Genomic DNA, 11927 nt, shown 5'->3' with positions numbered 1-11927 from the left:
TAGATGTACTCATCACGCATGTGCGCAGGCAAATGGCGGAAAGGAAAGTAGACCGAGATGGACAAGTTATTTTGGTAAAGTTCTCGCCATGTGAGGCCTTTTTGTCGACGTAAATCGATGGCTACTAGGTAAAGTCAGTTTTAAATCTCACAGAAATCGAAAGAAAACTTTATCGTTGAGGTGTTTGTCTTGTTTTGCTGTAGACTTGAACGGCTTTTCCTGCTCCTGGACACCGGCTCCACAGCGGTCACTCGGAAGGCAGCAGCTCAACAGCTCGGCGAAGTGCAAAAACTACATCCTCATGAGCTTCAGAATCTCCTTAGTAGGGTAGGGGTCTTGTTTTTAACGCTCTGGATTAAAGTATCTATGACACGTTGGGCTGTCTTTAATGACTGTATAAATGGTTGTAAATAATTCAGGTCAATATTCGCTTTTTTACCTCTCATACATGTTAAGTTTAAGGTTAAGCTTATATTAAGGTCAAAAAATCTTTTATAAGGAAAAAGGCCCTCGATTTTTACAGCATGGATATTTTTTGATAAGCCCAACGTTATCTTTAATAATTACTTCTGAGAATTTTTTTGTTACGTGGATTGAAATAATATATATTTTCAATTACTGCAGATTTGTACATGCAAACTCTAGTTAATTCAAGCAGGCATGTACATGTATATTATGTAAACAGTGTCAGACTATCTTAGGTCAAAGGGGTATTTTCTTTCATTTGGAAGATCATTCACACAGATGTAAAGTTTAGGCAGTGATTTGGAGATAAATAAAAATTGATTGTGAGTCAGTTAAAGTGAGACTATGAATGACAATAACACCACTGACAATTATTTTAGGGTGCATTCCTTTGGGGTGATTTGGATCTGGATCAGTGATCCAAGATCACTCTGGATCATGGTGCATCAAAGGAACCGATGAATCCATGACCAGAGTGGATTCGTTCCTTTGATGCACCATAATCTGAGTGATCCTTGATCACTGATCCTGATCCAGATCACCTCAAAGGAACGCACCCAGTGATGACACATTTCAAGTACAGCATTGCTCCTTTACCATATTTAATGTTGTATGACAGGTCCATGTCTTTCTGAAGAGTAGCAGCTGGGATACGAGGATTGCTGCAGGGCAGGCCATCGAGGCTATTGCACAGAATGTACCTCAGTGGAATCCAGCAGCACAAAACATCAAAGGTATGATCTGCAAATACAAGCTGCAATTGTTAAAAAAACACCTGTATAGTTCTTAGCAAATGCCTTGTAGCCATTTAAGAATAAAAGAAGGCTATATCTGTCAGGAAAAAGGAAAATGTTATATGTGCACAAACTTGGCCACTGAAGTTTTTTGAAACCACTATACTACAGTGTATGACATTTTATATTTCATTTTGTTTTCAAAATACAATATTTGGTATTACTAAGCTATATACATGTAAGATTCCCAATATGGGCACTGATGGCTATCCAGTCAAGTGGTCATATATTTGGCAGCTTAATTAAAGCATGTTGTTAGACAGGAATGGTTTATTGAATTTGTTTTCTGTTTTTCTTCTTTAAGTGGAACTATCAGAAGGCAGCAAGACAGTAGTTAGCGGGGAGACAGTTGAAAGTGAGCTGCTAGAGTTCTCCAAGTTTGATATCAACCGTGTGTTGAAACATGGAGAGCGTCTTGTCGGCTCCTCAGGGGCTGAATACGATCTCCCTGATGAAGATTTTGTAGGTGAGTGTATCAAACTTTTAACTCACTAGGTTGAATGTTGCATGTACATGCTCCAGGTCTGATGCTGCGTGAATATCTGGGTAACATTTCTGACTTGTTAGTACAGTAGGCTACTTTGCAACCATGCCACTAAAACAACCACAGTTATTTTATGTATGATAACTTCCTTAATGTAACCTACAGTAATCACTTTGTCAGTGAACGCCCTAATACAGTGTATGATCCCATTGCTGGTTGCATTATGGTTCCACTGCACTGTATTTGATTGTTATCAAGTTTGAAAAATGCAGTGATGAACTTGGATCATGTAAGCTGTTCTACATGTGCATATTCAGGAATAATTTGCTTAGTTTACAACTGTTAAACAACTTTCATATTGACAGTTTTTTTATAGACAGTTGTCTGACTAGTGATTAATGTGTTAACAGTGTTTGTAATTTTGTTCTTATCTTTGTCAACTTAAGGCCTTGAACCAAAGGAGAGGTTAAATAGACAGCAAAAGCTACTCAGGAAACGACTTGGTTTAGATATCGCGCCTGGAATAGATGTTGGAATGGATAAACTGTTTGATGATGAAGATCTATTGATTAATCCTCCTGAGACCAAAGTGAAATCTTTGACGAAACAAAAATCGTTTGAGGTATGTACAGTGAAAACTCATGTGTATGTGTATGTATATGTTATTGCATATAAAAAAAAACTCAACAAAACATTCCAAAATGTTGGAGTATAAAAAAGGCTCATAAAATCATGCTGTTATTACTTTATAGAGTGCAGCTGAAGTTGTGGCAGCAGAAATAGCCGCAATTAGCTCATCAGCTCAGCTCAGTTCACGAGAGAAGAACAGAGCCATTAGAAAAGCAAAAATGCTTGCTAAGCAAAGATCTAAAGAGGCGTCAAAAGAGGGAGACTCAGTGCAAGGATCATTTAACAACAGTGTGAGGTAAGGCTTGCATAAAGGGATGAGATATCAGAAGAATAGGCTTATAGCTGTATAATATTGCATTCTTTAGGGTTGCAACATTGGTTATTGGATTGAATCCAGGGATCAAACTATTTTGTTGATGCAACAACAACAACAACAACTTTATTATGACTCGTATATTTGCAATTTTATAAAAATATATACACATTAAGTTAAAAAAAGCTTGACAATAGCAACAGCGCGAACCCGCAGGTAGCCTGGGCTAATCTAGGCGGGCCACATCTATTGCATACACCAGGGGGTGTCAGGAAAACCTGAGTAGCAAATAGCAAATAGTCGCAAATAGTGAACAGCAAATAGTCCCAAATAACGAATAGCGAACAGTGCAAATAGTCTCGAATATGTATGTACAGCACAGAGACCCTGTCCAAGCTCAAATATGGGCATCTGAATCCAAGCTCCAATGTGCTATGTACATTATAACAGAAACAATGTGGCCTAGAATTTTTTATAGTTGGTATGCAAATGAGATAATATTGGAGTATGGTAGCAATTGCTTCTGAAAAAAAATTGAAAATCTGCGAAAAAATTTGCTCACAAGGTTATGTTCCAAGCGCTCACAAAAAGAGAAGCAATTAGGGAAAATGCATTTCTGCAATGTTCTGACAGCAATATCCTCAATGTTGTTCTTTTTTCTGGCCAAATAAAGCATTGACAATGACTTGGAAACAGACCAAGGTCCAGTTTCCAAGAAGCGCAAGACAGCTAGTGTTATTGTTGATCAGCCTGCAGAATCTGACAAGATGGTTGTGGATCAGGTTACAGATGTGTCAGCAACATTTGATGAGGTGTGTAATGACTCAGTCTCAGGGTGTTTTCTTGTTAGCAGAACTTTTCCTTGGCAAGAGAGTAGCATTCCAGTGATCCCCACTATGGTGGATAGAGGCTTGAACCATACTAGTGACTGAAACTGTTGCAAGTATACCACTGTTCCTTTGGTGTGAATTGACTACTTGTAAAAGTATTTCTCCATATTAACACCACTTTGAGACCCTCCCTCTCCCTCCCCCTTTGAATGGGGCAATAGCCCATTCCAGTTTTGCCCACAGTATTTTGTATACATGTAGTTACTGTCCATTAACCCATTTGTACTTGTGGGTGGAATTAAGCGGATGTGCAATTTCTTGTCATGCAGTGTCTTGTCCACGATCACAGTGCAGTGATTCTTGCCTGTGTTCAAATCCAAACAGCTTTATGTTGAGTCCAGTGCACTAAACTTCAGCTATTCTTGTAGATGTAGCTGACCTTTTCTCACACAAGGCTTTAAGTGATGATCTTACCAGCAGCATGTTTTGTCTTCTAGTCAACTGAATGGCCATTTGAGAACTTTTCCCAACAACTATGCCAGGATCTGTTTCATCAGTCATGGGAGGTTTGTTCTTTATTTTATGGTATTTACTTCAGCTTGTTATATCCATTGTACAGTGACAGTCATAACAATAATCAAAAGACCTGCCAAATGGAAAGATCGACCCTTGGCTTGAGCGCCTACATGTAAGAAGGATTTCTTTTTCTCATTTCTTTACTGTTTTGTGTGTGTAGCGTAGTGTACAGCTATGGTTACACCAAGATTTCAGTGACACCCATTTTCCTGTGTTAAAACTATCATACATAGATTAATTAAATATTGTTTTAGAAACCTGTGGCCTCATAGTATGCTCTGGAGTGTACTCTGGTCTATACAGTTCTACACAATAACACTTGGTTTCTCTGTAAAATAGGTTATGTCACTTAACATCTCTTATACATGTAGATTCTCTTCCTGTTCAGTCTTCATTATTAAGACTTTTTGGTGTTATACACGTGTACCCCTAGGTACGTCATGGAGCATCCACGGGTCTCAGAGAAATAATTAAGGTTCATGGGCGAGGTGCAGGGAAAACCTTAGATTCATCAGCTGAAGATGTGAGTTATCAGTAAACAAATAATTATAAATCATGGTTGCCACAGGTCAGGAAAATAATGGTCAGGGGAAAAAATATTCAAGGTCAGAGATAAGTCCGTGAATTGTACTTTCATTTTTATTCAGGGAAAATTGACATTTTGAAGAAAAGTCTGGAGGGGAAAATTGAAATAATTTAACACAGCTGATTTAATACCATTGAGGGCTGGATGAAACATTTGAGGTCACCATGATCTCAATGGTATAGGAAAATGTGTTGAAAATTTATGAATGGGCAGAAAGTATGGCGGTAATGTGAGGCCAAAAGCTGCTAGCAAATGTGACATTTTATATTTGTTTGGTCAGGGAAATTTGATTTTTATCAGTCAAAAGTCAGGAACAAGTCAGGGAATTTTGGAAAGTGAGGTCTGTGGCAACCATGTTATTCCAATGACCTTTAATATGAATTGTCCAGTTACAATAACTATTATTCAAATAATTATGTGTAGTGCTGTCCAGTTTTGTGACACATGCTCAAATGATTGTAGATGGGTCTATTATGTAAATTTTAGAGTGTCTTTCTTCAATTATTGTTCTTGCCGTTCATTCAGCTTCAGATTCAAAACAGGAAATGGTTAGAAAACATGTCACTGCATCTTCTCTGTGTCATGGCTCTTGATCGATTTGGAGATTTTGTAAGCGACGAGGTAAGTTTTGGCAACTGTTCTGGAAGTCCCATTGTTAAATAATCATTGATAATATTTCATGTCTTATTCCGTCAACTTTTTATTTGAAGTTGTACTGTGTAATTTAAGGTAATCTGAGACACACCCTCAGGTCTCTTTTGTGATTATAATCATCAGAAATCAAGAACCCAAGCTTGAATTGACATTATGCACTGTCGTGACTAGTTTAGTGACAGACATCAATATGTTTGTTAGCATTGATGGTGTTACTGATAACATGTGACAAACTGGTCCAAAACATTTAATTTTCTAGAGTTAATTTAACATGCATTAGCCCCAAGGAAAAGTTTTACCTGAACCAACAGGGAAAAACATGTGTATGCTGCCTCATGAATGCAGATATGTCTGCTCACAGGTTGTTGCCCCAGTTCGTGAGACTTGTGCACAGACAATAGGAGTGATCTTAAAGCACACTGATGCCGAGACTGTTAAGAGGGTGATGATGGTCCTGTTAACTTTACAAGCTCAGGAAGAATGGGAAGTGCGTCATGGTGGATTGATGGGACTCAAGTATCTCATGGCTGTCAGACAGGTACAGAATGATTAGATAACCTTTTTTGTAAAATAACTGAAATAAATGTACTACACACGCTCCCATTGGTCGATAGGCATGTTTAGATGAGGGTACGTAACCAGGGTTGAAACGTTTTAGATTTGCACATATTTTTGAGAAATATGTTATAAAAGCAATAGAGTACTTTTTCTGTGTTTACATAGCCTCATCTAAATGCTTGGGGGGTTGGGAGAATTCTTGAAAGTTATTTAAATCTCTGAATCTCTGGCTTGCATTACTGTCTTGAATTCTCCAAACTCCTGTCATGTTTAGATGAGGTTATATAACTGCGGAAAAAGTGCTCTTGACTATTGCTTATAAAAATTAATGATTGCAAGTTGCAACAAGAAGTTGATTTGATTGCATGTTGGGCAATGCAAAGAAATTCTTTTACATGGATGTCTTGGTGAGCAGCATAACCCATGAGCTACATGTAGTGATGAACTGTCAGGCAATAGATACATATCTAGGTAAGCTATACTATACAATGGTGTAATTCTTTAAACATGATAGTGTAATGTCACAAACTGGCCACTACCAGCCTGAACTTATAACCTGTTTTAATAGCATTTTTCGCATGTCATTTTCCCCTTTATTACAACAGGATCTAACAGAAGATTTACTGCCACTGGTGTTAGATCCTATTGTAACAGCTCTTAAAGACGATGATGACGATGTTCGTGCAGTGGCTGCGTCAGCTCTGTTACCTATAGCAGAGTCATTAGTTACATTTGCTCCAAATCGTGTAAGTACAGGAAGCTTTACTTGTAGTACAGGATGCTTCAGAAACTTTTTCATTTCCTTTAGCCAGTCTGTAGTGCTTACGTCAGTAGTATCTAGTTACTCAATGGTTGTGTTGCTAATATTAAATTAATTCTATCATTGCACTTATGTCCAATGCTGCATTTTCAACTTGTTTTATTTCATCTCATCTCATCTCATCGCGTCTTGTCTGGTCTTGTTTTGTCTCTTCTCATCTCGTCTTATGTCGTCTCGTCTCATCTTGTCAGGTGCAGGAAGTCCTTGTGACTTTATGGGACACACTCGTCGAACTGGATGACTTGACAGCTTCAACTAACAGCGTTATGATGTTACTGGCAAGAATTCTGTCCCGTCCATCTGTTGCCCTGCAAGGAACAGGGGGCAAGGATTCCTCTCTCACTGAACTGGTGCCACGACTGTGGCCTTTCCTCCGTCATAATATCAAGTCAGTTCGATTAGCAGCATTAGAAACTCTAAAAACTCTTCTGGTTGGAAATCTGAAACATAAGGTGTGTAAAATGCTAACTAAAAGCCATTGCCTTGATAGGAATCTTTTTAGTTCTAGTGTTAAAAAAATCTTCTACATCGTGTTGTTTATGTGTAGGTTTTAGATTAGATTTTAGTGCATACAACATTTTCAAAGTGTAATTTTGGTTCTGCAATGGGTGCTTTTTTTTAAATTGTCAAACTGGCTTTTGACTATTATGGTAAAATGCAGACCAAGAAAGAACCATGATCAGAGCACTCAAATTTACCTTGAGACTACCCTGCCATAATATAATCATGGTGCTTATTGAATCCTTACTTGTTATTTTATATGACCTGAATATGTTTCACCCAGTAACATAATATTATCATTACTTGTTTTGTTACATTTCAGGCTGAAAATGAAAAGATGCCAGAATGCTTGTGGCTAACACCGATCCTGCAGGATTCATTGAGGCATATTTACCAAAGATTTATTCTGGAATCTGATGGTGATGTTGTAGAGATGGTCTATAAGGTTATAAAAGACAAGAGCTTGTTAAAATATACTAAGATTTTTTTGCTTTCACATTCTATGACCAGGTTACCTGTACTGTAATCATCACACTTTCCTTTAGAAACTTTGGTTTTTGAAACCCTTTGATCCCTTTGGAATTCAATAGACCTTCCTTGGGCTGGGTATGGGAATTTCCTAAAACCAAACAATGGCTGACGTACAAGTACATGTAGTATAATGTAATTGTATAATTTACCACACCCAGATTTGTAATTAGTCAATCAGAAGCCATGTCCATTGTCGTGATGTCAAGTCACTGACCTGATATAGCTGTTGTAGGTAATTTTTTTCTTCAGGTAAATTTGATTTTTACCTAGGTAATATTTTTTTAACTAGGTAATTTTAAAACAAATTTTTTTACCTGGATATTTTTAATCTGTTATGATGTTCTTCATTTTCACATAGTAGATCAACGGATATTGACAAAGCTGGAGTGCTGGTTAGCCAGATTTTACCCGTTAGCCCGTGTCGGTTAGGGGTGACACTATTTGGCGCAAAGACAGAATATCACTAGTTTGCTTGCGGTTTGCTTTCACTTCAGTTTGCTTGCGGTTAGCTTTTTTTAGGTAGTTTAGGAGCCTGGCATAAGATGCTGTGAAGTTGGCTTCTCGGTACTACAATTTTTCGGTCTTTGGACAAGATGTTGTTATTTTGAATCGTCCACTGCTTTCATTTAATAGCTGCTGCATCGGTCTTGGTTAGTCCAAATTCTGCTTCATTTTTGCTGTCATTCTTTAGCCAGTTTTTTGCCTTGTCGTAAAATTGATCGTCGATAAACACAGTTAATTTGCTTTCCTTCTTTTTAGAGCTTTTTTGCGCATCTAACTTCTCATAAAACGTGTCTTTGCTGACACAAAACGTGGCAGTTTCCATTGCTTTCACGAATGAAGTCCCGTTTTCATCCAAGTGCGCATGTGCACGTTTTGCATAAATTAAGTTTGGACCGAGGTGAGTCTGGGACCCAAAAAAGCAATAATTAGGAGAAAAAAAAGAAATTTTTTCAACTTGAACTGTGTAGTCTAGTGGAGATCGAGATGGACATGTAATCTGAAGGTCTTGGGTTCAACACACGGTAGGTACTTGTAATTTCCTTCTTCCTTTGAAATTAATAATTAGATAGGAAAATAAGAAGAGGTAGGCGTAGAATAGGAGATAGTGAAAGAGAAGAAGAAGTAGGTGGGAGCAGGGAGAGATGAAGAGAAGAGTAGGAAATGAGATTTTTCTCCTCCTGGTTAAAAAAAAAATACCTAGTTAAATAATAAATTTACCTAGTTAAAAAAAAATTACCTACTGAATATTTTTAACTGCAACATAGCCACCACATCATGTCCAGTTGGCTGAATTTGGGTACCGTAAATGTACCTTTTTTGATGCATTTCAGCAGCATATCAGGCCTGTTAGGTCTTGCCATGACTCAACCAAGCTCATCTGATATCAGGGATTTCATTAAGGGCTAGGCACTGGGAAAATTGACCAGCTGAGAGGATGATTTTGCCCACCTGGTATGATGATGTAGAGAAATTTTTTCTTAAAAAGAAGTTCAGTTCATAAAATTTTGCCTGCCTGTGAACCCCCATTTCCCTCCTGCTGAAAACGTTATTGAAACCCCTGGGTATGCCACCAAAGTGTACCAAAAAGGTGCAATTAGGTATAAGTACAGATCAGGGGATGAGCACATATTAAATATTTTTACTGACATTGACCCACAGCTTTTGTCCTTTCTTTTGTTCTAACATTAGGTGTGGAGTGTGATGCTGGAGAGATCAGCCAAGAGTCACCTAGGAAGCATTACAATTCCTTTCCTTAACAGTTGGCTTGGTATGACCATGATGCCAGCCTGTGCTCCAATTGATCATACAGCTCTTATCCAAGCTCTGCACAGAACTCAGAACAAGGTACTCTACGCTTTGGTAATATTCACTTTTGTTGGTGGTTATTTACTCACGGTAGTGTAATGTGTTGTACTACAATGTGTATAGTAGTGACACAAGGTAATATACTTGTATATCAGGGAGTAAGAAAAAATATGAATGATCAAGTCACAGAGTTAAGCCTGATAAAGGAATCCATAAACATAAAATGTTAATTAGCATGCGGTTACTGTGCTCACGTGAAACAATAACGCAATGTGGGAACAAATTATTATTATATGGTTATTATACTGACAGTAGTTAAAAAATCCTTTGAGTCCATTTCCAGCAATAACAACTTATAGCACCTACTGTAATGACTGACTTGTGACAAATAGTGACAATAATTTGATTGGTTCTTTCAGGGAGACCGCAGTGTAGATAGAGCACACATGATTAGAGGCCGACCATTACAGACTCATACTGAACCTCAATCAGAAGTTATAGGGGGTGCCACCCTTGCCACTAGTTTGTCGGCACGTGAGCCGGCAGTATTACGAGCGAGGCTTGCAGCATCAAGGTACGTGTAATTGCAAATGTACTATACATTACTTGTATAGCATGTACCATTTCTGAGACTTAATTCAAGATAGTTTGATAGGCTTGATCTATGTTCAGTGGCAGTAAATTTATTGTAAGAAAGAGCATGGATGAAAATGCAATTATCAACACAGTAGTCTTTCATACCAGAATAGTGCAACTATCGGCAGTGGGTTGATGATCGCCAATGTCAGGTGTTGGTTTCAAAGCTGGAATGCTGTCCTGGACTAAGTCCATCATGTTAGAGTTCTTAGAGAGAAGTGACTACTCAAAAGTGGTTGGAGAGAAGGATTAATTGAATTACAGAAAAAAAATTGCATTGAAAGATTCAGCCCTGTGCTTAGGCAATTATGGTGTGCAGAAGCTTCATGAAAGTCAAGTGCCTGGTGTAAGAAGCACTTTCTTATCAATTTTATTATGATGGCTAGGGTGATTTTCACTTATGTGACATTAGTAATTCACATTTTCTTTGGTTTTGCATTACCATGCAAAATGATTTCCTTAAAAATCTCATGCATCTTTGTCATCCAATCAAAAGCAACACCAAAACCAATCACAACTAACTTGCAGATGTTTTCCCAAGCATTGCGTCAGCTATCGGCCAGAGTGATTACTTTGGTTTTGATTTTATGAGCTCTGAAAAGTGCTCTAGCATATGCACATGTCTTTAACCTCCATTAAGCCATAACTTTCTTCTCATTAACATTATACATACAGAGCCCTTGGACTGTTAGCATCTCATTATGCCAAGTGTCCTGTTGCCCATGACAATGACACTCATCCTCTTGGCTTTCTGATGCAAACTCTACAGTTTCCACATGGGTCAAACTCAGGGATCCAGAGAATGTGTGCCTCGTTAATATTGACAGAGTGGGCCAGCTGTCAAGTGGTAAATCTCATTTCAGTGCATTGTACTCTGTTGTACATTTCTTTATTATTTTTTTTTTTCTTCAGCTTCTTGGCAGTCTGGAATCCTAAATCCTTGAATCTGATTGGCTAATTGTGTGTGTTCCAGCGGTCTTGATTTTCCCATCTGGACCCCAAGTATGGACCGCTCCAAAATTTCAAACTGTGGCAACTTTTCAAGGTTTTTGTTACACCCTAAAACAACATATAAATGTAAACATTCAACAAACTGTATCACTTTTTTGGCAAAAATGTCAAATGCTCATGTGCACTAGATTTGAACTGAACGCCTTAAATTAAAATTCACCATAAAAGTTGCTTTTAAAGCAATACCATAAAGAAAAAAATAATAATGTTATTTGCTGGCCTTGGTCAGTCTGCATTGGGAAAACTATTCCCTCGATCTTGAGTATGGCCCTCAGCCTGTGGCCTCGGGCTGTACTCTTACATACTTAGATTTGTTCATTTTGTTGTGTTAAGGAATGCAAGTGTCCTGAAGAAAATGTGATGCAATTAAACAACATTTTATCTGACCAAGTTGTATATGATGAGATTGCACTCCTAAATACAAGACTGCAAACAGATTGTCAGGTACCTGCTGTTACATATGGTATAAAAAATACAAAGGTGTTGATAGCTGTAGATACATGGCAATTTTATGAAATAGCGAAATTATTTTCAATTTAGATTTCTTACAGAGTGACATGTTTTGACAGTCCTACTGTAATCATTGGCACAGTGAATACAATTGAATTTAGAATATTTTTGAAAGTTGAAAATTATGATACAAAAGAATTAGAAACATATTGATAATTTAGTTACCAATTGAAATTATAATGATAATGCTTAGTTGATTGATTAATATTCATTCACTGA

General features: G+C 37.7%; 1 protein-coding gene across 1 annotated transcript in view; it reads left to right on the top strand.

The window, feature by feature from the left end:
- Positions 1-8: 8 nt before the first annotated feature.
- Positions 9-11927, top strand: part of LOC145488974 (TATA-binding protein-associated factor 172-like) — a 29436-nt gene continuing 17517 nt past the window's right edge. Inside the window, exons 1-18 of the mRNA XM_081467840.1 lie at positions 9-128; positions 204-327; positions 1085-1199; positions 1564-1725; positions 2190-2365; positions 2496-2668; positions 3360-3498; positions 4014-4082; positions 4526-4615; positions 5204-5299; positions 5694-5870; positions 6496-6636; positions 6902-7162; positions 7534-7656; positions 9435-9590; positions 9971-10125; positions 10863-11034; positions 11532-11642. Of these exons, the coding sequence (XP_081323966.1) occupies positions 118-128; positions 204-327; positions 1085-1199; positions 1564-1725; positions 2190-2365; positions 2496-2668; positions 3360-3498; positions 4014-4082; positions 4526-4615; positions 5204-5299; positions 5694-5870; positions 6496-6636; positions 6902-7162; positions 7534-7656; positions 9435-9590; positions 9971-10125; positions 10863-11034; positions 11532-11642 (2451 nt within the window). The 5' untranslated portion in view covers positions 9-117. The remainder of the gene's footprint in view (positions 129-203; positions 328-1084; positions 1200-1563; positions 1726-2189; positions 2366-2495; positions 2669-3359; positions 3499-4013; positions 4083-4525; positions 4616-5203; positions 5300-5693; positions 5871-6495; positions 6637-6901; positions 7163-7533; positions 7657-9434; positions 9591-9970; positions 10126-10862; positions 11035-11531; positions 11643-11927) is intronic.

The sequence above is a fragment of the Orbicella franksi genome, chromosome 6, assembly GCF_964199315.1.
Source record: "Orbicella franksi chromosome 6, jaOrbFran1.1, whole genome shotgun sequence".
Classification (NCBI taxonomy): domain Eukaryota; kingdom Metazoa; phylum Cnidaria; class Anthozoa; order Scleractinia; family Merulinidae; genus Orbicella; species Orbicella franksi.
The sequence above is the reverse complement of the archived record's forward strand: the minus strand, read 5'-3'. Positions and strand labels throughout refer to the sequence as shown.